At 33.6% G+C, this 12,211-nt stretch overlaps 3 protein-coding genes across 7 annotated transcripts in view; 1 reads left to right on the forward strand and 2 right to left on the reverse strand.

The window, feature by feature from the left end:
* The window catches only part of LOC142220916 (methionine-R-sulfoxide reductase B1-like), a 43,356-nt gene extending 38,777 nt beyond the window's left edge, over nt 1-4,579 (reverse strand). For 2 of the 5 annotated variants that reach the window (XM_075290330.1, XM_075290329.1), the window contains exons 1-2: nt 3,661-4,579; nt 3,369-3,593 (exon numbers count right to left, since the gene is read on the reverse strand). In XM_075290330.1, the coding sequence (XP_075146445.1) occupies nt 3,369-3,593; nt 3,661-4,222 (787 nt within the window). In that variant the 5' untranslated portion in view covers nt 4,223-4,579. The remainder of the gene's footprint in view (nt 1-3,368; nt 3,594-3,660) is intronic. The other 3 variants (XM_075290332.1, XM_075290333.1, XM_075290331.1) reach the window with 3 other exon arrangements.
* A 502-nt stretch (nt 4,580-5,081) lies between these two features.
* Seipin (lipid droplet biogenesis associated protein seipin) lies at nt 5,082-6,827 on the forward strand. Its single transcript, XM_075290342.1, has 3 exons — nt 5,082-5,732; nt 5,790-6,229; nt 6,294-6,827. Exons 1-3 carry the CDS (start codon nt 5,449-5,451, stop codon nt 6,653-6,655), a joined length of 1,086 nt encoding a protein of 361 aa, XP_075146457.1. The 5' UTR covers nt 5,082-5,448; the 3' UTR covers nt 6,656-6,827.
* A 2,289-nt stretch (nt 6,828-9,116) lies between these two features.
* Nucleotides 9,117-10,727, reverse strand: Fdh (alcohol dehydrogenase class-3 Fdh). Its single transcript, XM_075290346.1, has 4 exons — nt 10,579-10,727; nt 10,042-10,506; nt 9,884-9,970; nt 9,117-9,809 (listed from the first exon to the last, which is right to left on the reverse strand). The coding sequence occupies exons 1-4, from the start codon at nt 10,594-10,596 to the stop codon at nt 9,243-9,245; spliced, it is 1,137 nt and encodes a 378-aa protein (XP_075146461.1). The 5' UTR covers nt 10,597-10,727; the 3' UTR covers nt 9,117-9,242.
* Between the last annotated feature and the right edge of the window lie 1,484 nt (nt 10,728-12,211).

Below are 12,211 nucleotides of genomic sequence, written 5' to 3' on the forward strand. Positions count from 1 at the left end.
ATTCCCTTATGCGCTTTACAGACTGCATATCAGTTATTCCGGACGGAATGTCGGTGTTTGTAAAAAATCTTACAGTGTGTCGCATCGATACGACTTGTCGGCGATGACTAAATAATCGGTTAATGTGTTGTCGATCCCATAAACATGCAGCAGTATCGATTATGCCTTCGGATGCACAATATATGGGATATGTTCGACACGAGCACTATCGTCCGGAATAACTGATAGTCTGTAAAGCGCATTAATCTTATTTGTTGATTTCGAAACTCGCATTAATCTTATTTGTTGATTTCGAAACTCGAAATCTATTTGATTGGCAGATATGTTGTAAAATTCATCTCATAGAGTTTCGAATACTTTTGATTTGATTTTTTAATGAATAATTTGCCGGAGCCGAATAGACCAATTTGTATCAGCTCAGCTATTTAGGTACCTCCGCTGTTGGCAAAAATTGAGCATCAGCTGTCCTCGACAAAAAAGGTCGGTTTCAGAGAATGAAGCCGAACCATTTTTGTCGGCGGCGGCTGACATTAAATTTTTGCCTCCGGCGGCGGCGGCTTGACGGCTAAGCCGATAAAAATTTGTCCATTCGGCGACGGAAAATTATCCATTAAAAAATCAATTTGAAGTTGCTCGAATAGTAATGAGATTAGTTATACAACCAATCTTACAATCAAATTTACTTTTCATTCAAAGTTTCCGAGCTGAATTTTTGTAAAATTATTATAGCAGCTTAAAAATGATTGTTTGTGGGCGGAAGGTGCACAATTTTGGAAAAAATATGACAATAATAAATACACCTTTCTTATTTAAATCGATATTTTTTGATTAATTGGCGGCTAAATTTGAGACGATATGAGTCGACATATTCGGCGGCGGCGTCGTTTGGCAATAAATAGTCGACGGCGACTGAAATAGGGGGCGCGACTCGGCGGCTTCATTCTCTGGTCGGTTTCATTCTCTGATTCTGAATTATTATGCCATAAGTTGTACAACAAATCATGAACCGTCGTAAATTCTCGAAATTTTTAATATATAGTAGGCTCAATTTTCATTTGGTCTGCGCCGACATCACTGTGCCCTAGCGGTCCACGCAAAATAAAATTTGTTACATTTATTTGTTAATGATTTTATTTAAAGGGTCAGCTATCAGAAAATTTGGCTTTAAAAAGAGCTTAAACAAAATAAAAACCCGTGGTCAGAGAAAACAATTTTATATCTATAAAATAGTTTGATAGAATCATATTTCTGTGGCTTGGTGCTAAAAGAGCCAATGTCAATATTTTGCTGTTTTGCATTAGATTTCTTTTTTTGCTCTCTTTCATAATTATAAAACAGTCAATCTTAAATTTTACCCAGAAGGGGTTAAATAAGCGTAAAGCTGGTCAATGTCATTATGAACTCATCTATAAAAATTAATGCTAAAAGGGCCAATGTCTACTTTGGCCCTTTTAGCAATCACTGTTATATATTTTTTTAATAAACACAGGGCCAATGTCTATTTAGTTTAGTTTTTGTTAAAACATTCAAGTTCAATTATCTCAAAACTGAATATTTTGACATTGGCCCTTTTAGCACCAAGTCACAGATTTTTTTAGGATATCTATTAAAAAAAATGATGGCTGTGACTTTCATGCAGGATACTTATTCGCCTTAGCTTATGCATTTATTGGTATGTGGAGTATGTAGGTAATATTTTTTGCTTTGTTTTGTTTTGTTTTTTTTTTTTTTTTGAGTATTAATGAGATTTTTATGGAGATTTTCTTGTTTTTATATATGTATAAAAAATCTTTTGTTTCTGAGATAATACTATAATATATGGGTTTTCGGATCAGATAGAAATCGTCATAACGGTTATACATAAATTTTCAATTTCTTAACCGTCCTTTCTATTCATTTTTGAATCTCTTTCTATTTTTTATTGTTTAATTTAAAATGGCAATGTTTTTTTGTTTTGTTTTTGTGGTTAGTACATCGATTAGAGATAAAAAAGACTTGTAAAATTTTATAGCGCTATAAAAAACAGTGCAGAAAAACTTTATCGCTTTAAGCCTTCGATAAGTTGGTTAAGCGAACATTTTTCAAAATCTTTGATTGCAGATGTGAAAATGCACTTAATTACTTTTCTTTGGCAATTATTAAATCTAAATAAAATTTGCACGTTAAAAAGTGGGATTTTGTAAATATACTGTAAAAAATAAGTCTTTTTTTATAGTTTGCCTTTTTGTAGTTAGTTAAAAAATTTATATTACATTTGGAGTACACATACCAAATATTTTTAAAAGAGCAAAAGTGTAGAAAATTTAAAGGTCAAATAAAAAGTTAAAATGATCATTTAAATTTAAATGCAAACTATTAGGATGTGTTCACAATGGGCAAATATATGGTCAATATTTTAAAATGTTTCATTATTTCGTCGAAACAAAAATGTTTGGCCGATATTGCGTCTTTGTATGGAATTAAAACAAAACAGAAACTATTTGAGATTTAAATAAAATAAATCATTTAAATTATGTTTACATTACACAAAGACATATTCATAATTTTTTAATATTATATTCTTCCACCGAAACAAACATTTTGGTTTATATTAAGTTTTTGACAATACCTGTGGAATGTCTTGCAATAAAAATGTAGCTTAACCAAAATGTTCTCAAATATTTTTTAATAAATAATTGTGCAATGAAAAGATTAAAAAATATCCTCGAATCTTATATTCAGAACATTAAAATATTGTCAGACTGGACAAATATTAGGAAAACTATTTTCCCAAATTTCTTGTTTCGATCCAAACAAACCAACATTTTTTGTTCAATATTGCATCTTTCCAAAAAAAATTACTGTTTTAAATATTATTGACCTAAATATTTGTCTCTAGTGTTGTCATCCTTAATACAATAATTAGCTTCGTATGTGGTTATTTTCAAAACGTTTTAAAAAATATAGGTATATATAAATAAAATTAATTAAATATACCATAAAATTATATAGGATTTTCGTAGCCAAAAATTAATCTATGGGGTTTTTTATGGGTGATTAGCAGCACCGCATACATCGCATATGTTATAAATTTTATAGGAGCACACCATTATTATTTTTCGTTTTTGTATGTTTTATAGCATAAGTGTTTACCAGTCGGATATTGCGCAAGAATCGTTTAAAAGTATAGTATAGGGATCGTAGGTCTTTTTAGAAATTTTTGCTTGTTGCAATTGTTTAAAACACATCACTTGTTTGGCCATTAGTGTAGTGTCATTACTACTGATTTCACGCGGACCAACGAGACTTTTGCAAATCAATTTGTCCCTCCAAAGTTTTGGCTAAGTAGATAACAAATAGCTGTATAAGAGCAATACCCAGTGCTATACCTGCAATTGCATAGAGATTCCTTTCGGCCCATACACGTACAATTTCAATACAGCCACTGGTCCATATTCGCTTACTAGCAGCAGCAACTGAATGGGCTTGTACATCGTAGCCACACATAATGTTCACTAGGCCCGAACTAATATCGGTGGCATTGATGCAACAACTGTAGGGTACGCCACATTTTTCCACCGAAGGTGAAGTGCAATTGAAATATTCATTTTTACCTATAAATTTACAAAATTTAATATTACCAAATTTCATATTAAATTATACGTTTTTTGAAGAACTTACTCCAATCTTGATAGCCGGCATTACTTAAGCCACAACATTTGAACTCTTGCTGGGCAAAATCTATAAAATTTTGCAAGTCCGGATCATCACGATATGAGTGTATGATTTTATCTGTAAATGTATCCTCCAGAAAAGTGTTCATATTTTGTGGGAATACAAAGCCCATTATTGCTATGGCCATTTCCATTAGGAAGAACAAAAGCAAACACATGGAATAGAACTTCAGTAGGCAAGTATTCTCTCTTAGTGCACCCAAACAACCGGCAAAACTGACAACAAATACCACAACGCCAGCTATCATCATGACCAGTGAGATATTGAGTATGACATCGTAGAAACTCTCCAAACGCAACGATCCCGTTGACTCCCACTTATCTTTAAATGCATATAGACCAATGGCCAGGAGGAGACCACCGAAGAGCCAAAATATGAAATTCAACATAAATATCATGTACTTCACACATGAGCTCACATAAGTGAAATTTTGAGAAATTCTAGGATGCATTTCGCGCAGTTCTATTCCACAATAACCTCCGACGTGATGTCTATAATTGCTGCTCATGGGTATTTGTCTATGCCTTGTGTTTTAAAATAATTTTAATGGAAATTTCTACGAAATACCTTTGTAGGTGTAAATTATTTTGGTTTCACCAGATTTAGTGGATAGCTACGAAAATGATGGGCCCTAGTTTTTTTTTTCCACTGACTAGATTTGCCTTGTGTTACGCCTTCAAAAAATTGCTATCCACAAAGGTTTTACTTAACACACACATACATTTTTATCGCATGGAAAAACGATTTAACATTTATTCAATTATATATTTCTGGGCCAACATAGTTTTAATCCGTCGTTTATACGTATAAAATTAATTTGTAGCTGAAAAATTTCTTTTTGTTTTGTATGGTTTTGACGTCTGCAATCCAAATTCAAAAGCGTTCCATTGTCATGAAAAATTTCCTTTTTGTTTTGTCGAAAACAGAGCTCGATGTCGAAAGGCGTTGTTTTGATTGGCTACGCCGTTTCACACCATCTGTGATACAAAGATTTGAAAAATGTTTGAATTGACATAAAATTAATTGAAAGAGTGTTGAATTCAATCTTTATCCAAGCCATAATGAAGAAAAATTATTTCAAACTGATCTGTTTTTTCTTTTTTCAAGAAAACTCGTAGACTAACCGCTATAGAAAAACGAAAAGAGTTTTCCTGGATTTTGGTGAGATCAGTGGCATGTGCATTTTTCGCAAACGTAGGCGATATTTAGAATAAATTTAGATATAGTCTACCATTGTTTTCAACTTGGTGGTGAGACCCATAATTAGAGTAACCTTCTTGTTCCTTAAAATATGCCTTGATTCCAAGATTTCATTCCAGAAAACCTTATAGATATTTATGTAGAATTTTAGCATGACATGCACTGGGGGTAATCTAATTGTTGATTTGAAATACGACCCCCTCTAATACCAGTTTTTAGTCATTGACTTGTAATATCAGTGATCATAGATAAATATTAAAGCAGAAAGGGTTGGGTTCAAGGTTCACCCTCTCGTGGGGACACACATTGACTATGATTTATCTTAGCATGATAGCATGTGCAAGCGTAACTAACTAAATTTAACACCGAGACATGGTCATTATTAAGTTTATGATTATATAGAAAGCAACAAATTTAATCGTGTGCACTGATAAGACCAAAATTCTTCGCACATAATTCATAGCAGTCCCGCCGCCAACACCCAGTTGCAGCAGTTTTTTTGTGAATTAGTGAGTGACCCGTCCACTATTCGAGATGAATATTCTTCTACGGTTGATCGTGTTTTCCTGTGATCCCTTGGGTCTATGGAGACGCTTTTTAATACGTCCCATCGTCAGCTCTTCCAAAAATATTCTCGGTCGTTTTAAGGAAAAGGCCGATAAACAGGTTGATTCGATGCGAGAATTAGTTTTAAGAATTGGACTGGTAGCTTTTGTTGTTGCGCTGATAATATGGGCGGCTGTCTTTATGTATGCAATGTTCCATTATTTGTATATGCCGGCTATTTCACATACAAGACCAGTACATATGCAATTCAAGTTGGTATTTGCATTGATCAGGGGATCTTAAATAGTAATCAAGTTTTTTTTTTACAGAACATGCCTTGATACAAGTGCTCCATGTACATTCCCTCACGCACATGTCTCATTGACAAAAAAACAACAACTGCTAATGGTAGGTCAGGCATATCGTGTAATTGTTCAGATCGACATGCCAGAGTCTCCTCAGAATTTAGATCTGGGCATGTTTATGGTATGTGGAGAAATGAGAGATGTTGATTCCATGTTGAGGGGGCATTCCTGTCGCTCGGCAATGATGCGTTATCGTTCTCCCTTAATTCGAACCATAACTACATGGGCTCTAAGTCCCCTCTATGTCGTGGGGTTGAGAGAAGAATTCCAAAGAGTATCGGTGGAAATATTTTCGAATTTCTTTGAACAAAAACATCATCCCATTACCGATGTCTATGTTGAATTACAATCACAGAAAATCCAATTCTACACTGTTTCTTTACATATTGTTGCAGATTTTACGGGTAAGTCTAAACAATATGAAAGAGTTTTACAATATCCCAAAAATGCATTTTTTTTAAATTTTAGGTCTACGTTATATTATGCACAACTGGCCTTTGATGTCCGCCCTAGTGGCCATTAGCACAAATTTGTTTTTCATTTTGGTTGTATTTCTACTAAGCTGGTATCATTGGTCAAATGCATCATGGATATTAAACTTGCAAAAGAAATATGACCAGCTTACACAGAAAGTTCAACAATCTGCTAGCCTAGCCGCCGCTTCACGTACTCGTAAATATTCATCGAGTAGTTTACAGGATGATGAAGATTTAAGTTTTCTCAATGATGAGAAGTCCAAAGATGATTCCGAAGTAATCGATGACATTAGTGGTGGAAAGCAACAGCTTCGTCAAAGAAAACGTATAGAGGAAAAGGCGTCAAAATTTTAAAATTCTCGCCTCTGTCTCTAACTTTGTAAAAAGAAGACTTATTGTAGCCATTTTTTTGTAAATTTATATTTTTTTTTTACTATTTTTAGCAAATAAGATAGCTATTAAGTGGATCCGAAGTTTTGTTACACAATTGTAATACGAAATGAAATTTGGCTTATTTATAAATTAATTTTACTTCTTTTTATAGGCTGATATTTTTGGAATGTAGTTATAAATAGCCCTCTTCGGCTATAAATTTCTTGCAATATCAAACAATTTTCAAACACATATCGGTGCCATAGGACTACCACCCATACAAAATAATATTTTGATTATGGCTGCATTCTACAAGTGGGATTCAGCAACATCAGGGTGCTCACATATGAGCTTATGTCCTACTAACCTTGCTGATCCTGGGATAAGTAGCTAACTCTGGAGATTACTAAGGATGGTGGTGATTGTTGTTATAGTCACTTCGATTTGTATGTATCATCAGAATATTGCCAGAAAATAAATATACTTGGGGGGTTTATAGTCCTTAGACAGCGAGATATAGGGTATATATGGTAAGAGCTTGTGGTTTATACCAGGGCTGTGGAGTCGGAGTCTGAAGATTTTGCTGGAGTCGGAGTCGTAAAAATTTTGCTCGACTCCGGCTAAACTAAATTTTTTAAAACACTTCACATTTTGGTAACTAAACAAGTTATTACGCAAATTAGATTGCATTGTATTATTCACTCGATCAATGTACGGTATGACTGTAAATGAAACACAACTTTCAATTATGGAGATTATTTTATGTTTCCTAGAATGTTGGACTAGCAGATGGACTGAATCGATCCAGTTTAATCGATTTAGTCGATTTTATTTTTTTCAAATTTTTTTTTGTCAAAATTTTATTTCTATAGATAATTTTGTCAAAATTTTATTCCTTTAGGAAATTTTGTCAAAATTTTATTTCTATAAAAAATTTGTCAAAATTTTATTTCTATAAAAAAATTGTCAAAATTTTATTTCTATATAATTTTGCAAAAATTTATTTCTATAGAAAATTTTTATTGTGGTTTTAAATATTAGTTTATGGGACCATAAACCTTTATATAACACACTCAACAATTTGGAGAATTTGAGATGGTATCGAAAGGTAGATCTAAATACAAAGTGGTGCAGGGCATATTATAGTCGGGCGGGGAAGACCTCAAACTTTCCTTAATTGTTTTTCACTAAAATTGTGTTTCGTTCCATAACGTTAGATTTAAATTTTGAATGCATAGATTTTGTAGAAGTGTAAACAATTTTGTCAAATCGATGCAGAATCAAATTCATGCATATGGGAATATAAACCTTTATATAGCTCGCAACAAATTTCAAGGATTTGAGATGGTATCAATAATTTTGGCCCACAATGTGTTGAAGGATACAATGAGCACTTTCCGACTTTGAATTTTCTTTACTTGTTTATAAATACATATACTGAAGACTGTTGGTATCTGCTCATATTGTGATGGGTATTTTATCATAATTTAATTTATTAAACATAGGACCCACATTCCTTAAATTTGATATGTAGGGATCAATTGGCATCAAATGTGAAATTTATATCTTTTTTGCATACATAGATAAATACGATAATTTATATCGATGCAACCCCCCACAACTAGGTTAGGTTAGGTTATGTGGCAGCCCGATGTATCAGGCTCACTTAGACTATTCAGTCCATTGTGATACCACAGTGGTGAACTTCTCTCTTATCACTGAGTGCTGCCCGATTCCATGTTAAGCTCAATGACAAGGGACCTCCTTTTTATAGCCGAGTCCGAACGGCGTTCCACATTCCAGTGAAACCACTTAGAGAAGCTTTGAAGCCCTCAGAAATGTCACCTCACAACTACAAATTAGTGGTATTAAAAGGTATTAAAATGAGATTTAGTTATATTACCCCGAGTCGACTCCGGAGTCCCTCAAGAAGATTTTCACCAGTCTGTATTCCGCGGTGATTATCAGTGCACTCATTAATTGAAGCGATACATTGTGTCTGTGTAGAGATAGGGCATATGTATCAATTAGGAGCACCGGAAGATAATATGTGATGTTATTAAGAACAAATATTCCTTCTCCTAAGTACAGGTTCCATCTCCACTCAACAAGGAACTAGAGTTTAATGTTATATGACAAAGAAGTGTTTCGCCAGGTGTAGTCAGCGGTTTTTGAAACATGGGACACCCTTTCAAGTATTGCACTATTTCTCCTATAGTGGTTAGACAATCTTCATAAAATTCGGATCTCTAGGTAACCGAAAAAAATATTTCGCTACATTTTCGTTTTGGAATTTTTGTAAAAATTTAAATTTTGATTAATATGCAAGATAGATATTTACAAAGCCTAATATATGACTATTAAGATTAATATTTGTCTTACTCCAATCACAATAACGCAATTATTTATGAATTGTTCTGATCCCAAGTGAAGAGATAAGAAATTATATGCTGTGGACAAAACCTCAGGGGTTTTATTGTATAAAAACATATATTTTAATGGACTTTTTTTTACATTAGTATGCGTATGTATATAAATGATGTGGACGTATAACATACAGATTCATTATTCAGAAATTGACAACACTACGCAAACTTTTGCCCTCATGCATTAAATCGAAAGCTTCATTGATTTTATCCAAGCCCATTGTATGAGTTACAAACTCATCAATCATTAGCTCTTTACGCATATACTCATCAACCAATTTGGGTACATCACTGCCACTTTTCCAACCCCCAAAAGCAGTTCCTTTCCAGGTACGTCCAACAACTAATTGGAAAGGTCTGGTGGAAATTTCTTGGCCAGCAGCAGCAACGCCTATAATTACTGAAGTTCCCCATCCCTTGTGGGTAGATTCTAAAGCGGCACGCATTGTGTTTACATTGCCTATGCACTCAAAAGTGTAGTCGAATCCACCATCCATTAAATCTATAAGATAGTTTTGAATGGGGCCTTTGTCTTCAACATCTTTGGGATTAATAAAATCTGTAACGCCAAACTTCTTGGCCAATTCAAATTTGGATGGATTAATATCAATGCCATAAATTTTCGAGGCACCAGCCTTCTTACATCCCAGAGCAGTGGCTAAACCAACAGCACCCAAGCCCCAAATAGCACAAGTTGAACCGGGTTGAACCTGGAAGAATTTGGATGAATTTATTTCTGTTTTTTTTCTTTTTTTAACTTTCATGACGGTAATGAAAGTTTTACCTTAGCTGTGTTAAGAGCGGCACCATATCCAGTCGGTATACCACAACCCAGCAAACATACTTTATCCAATGGGGCTTTCTCATTGATCTGTTGCAATTAAAAGACATCTTTTAATATTCATTGCCATATTCTCTATCTCTACCTTGTTATCATTTTACCTTAGCCAAAGAGATGTCAGCAACTACAGTATATTCGGAGAATGTTGAAGTTCCCATGAAATGATATAACTTTTGACCTTTGCACGTGAATCGTGAAGTTCCATCGGGCATTACACCTTGACCCTGTGTAACACGAATCTTTTGGCATAAATTAGTTTTTCCCGATTTGCAAAACTTGCATTCATCACATTGGGGAATGTACGTGGGAATAACATGATCGCCCGGCTTAAATTTGGTAACACCTTCTCCGACACTCTCAACGATACCAGCGCCTTCATGTCCGAGTACTACCGGAAATATGCCCTCTGGATCAAAGCCTCCCAGTGTGTAAGCATCTGTGTGGCAAACACCGGTTGCTGTAATTTTAATGCGTACTTCATGAGCTTTGGGTGGAGCAACTTCAATTTCTTCAATTGCTAAAGGTTTTTTTGCTTCCCAAGCTACAGCTGCTTTGCATTTAATTACCTAAACAAGATTTATAAGTCATTTGTGATATGATACGATCTAAAATTATAAACACATCATCATGAAACTTACTTGCCCTACAGTCGACATTTTTCCGATAGTTAAGAGATTTGTTCCTCAATACCGCTCGCAATAGAATAGCTCTTATCAAACAAACGAGTACCAATGACTTTGATCCCGCTACTTAAAACATGTGTTCTACTACTCATAGTAGCCAGACTATAGAAAATTCATTTTATTCCACACAGAAAAAATATTGGCAATTTAACAAATTAGTTAATAATTTCACGAACGCCATTTTTTAAGGTATTTTTAGTGATTAATGATTGTGAAAATGGCTTAAATGCCTTAAGATTTTATTCGAGTTTTGTGCAGAAGATTTATGTTTGATGTGGGGAGTATTTAAAGTGAAATTAAAACAAGGTATGTCAATTTAAAAGGGTTCTACATAACCTCAAATAGCCACATTTTTACTAATAAAAGTTCAAAACAATTTGATTTCTTAAAAGGTAAAGCAAAGACCCCCGATTTCTTTTTATGTATTTTATATTTATATATCCTGTAAACCTATATAAAGAATTTTTTGTACCGAATCTTACTTGGAGCCAACACGTCCAGTTTGTAAGCTTTTATTTGTAATTATTTCTTGTTTTACATTAAACATTTGTGCAAAGGCGTTTGCTTAAACCAAAAATATACTTTCTTGGTCATAACTAAACATTGAAATTGAATGAAAATGGATGGACCAAAAGTAACTCCAGGCTACAGATGTCACGCATATCTGAAAAATATTTCAACTTAAGGTGAGTATTAAGTTCGAGTTTAGCCGCTAAAATTGCTAAAGTGAAAACTAAATAGTAAGAAAAATGCATGAAATTATACATATTTGTTGCAAATTTTATTATAACTTGATGGGGAAAAGCCCAAAGCAAATTTTCACAAAGTTTGTATTCCTTAAAATGGATTATTAAAGAAAAGTAAAGGTGGGTATTAAGTTGGAGTTTAGCCGCTAAAAACATGATTTTTTCACGATTACTTTTCTTTAACAATCCATTTTAAGGAATACAAACTTTGTGAAAATTTGCTTTGGGCTACTAGTTATAATAAAATTTGCAACAAATATGTATAATTTTGTGCCTTTTTTACTGATTTAGTTTTCACTTTAGCGGCTAAACTCGAACTTAATACTCACCTTTAGCCGCTAAAATCTAGAATAAATTAGTAAAAAAACAAGTATAAATTGTACCTCTTTGATGCAAATTTTAGTAAAACTGAAAAGTAAAATCGGTCTATATAGCGGCGAATTTTAAATTCGAGGTAAAATCATAGCTATTTCTAGACGCCAAAGATGTAAAATCGTGGAATATGGCGACTGCATCAAAACAAGAAACAATGTAGATATCTTTTGTAGACCGTTTTGGGCTTTATGTAACCGGAAAACGATTATGCTATTGGTAGGAAAGTGGTGGGCGCACAGGAAAGTGATAGTAACATATCAGCCAATTTATTTTTGCTTCATTAATTTAGCTTTCCATTGTAAATAATACCGACCATTTGTTGTAAATAATACCGACCATTTGTTAAATAATACCGACCATTTGTTGAAGATGTTTTAATTATTAGATTCAATTTCCCCATGTTACTTGGCAATGCTTTGAAAAAATTTAAATTGTCCTCCCAATTCCTTAACGATTTTTTTTCTTTT

This window comes from Haematobia irritans, chromosome 1 (genome assembly GCF_050003625.1).
Source record: "Haematobia irritans isolate KBUSLIRL chromosome 1, ASM5000362v1, whole genome shotgun sequence".
In the NCBI taxonomy this organism is placed as follows: domain Eukaryota; kingdom Metazoa; phylum Arthropoda; class Insecta; order Diptera; family Muscidae; genus Haematobia; species Haematobia irritans.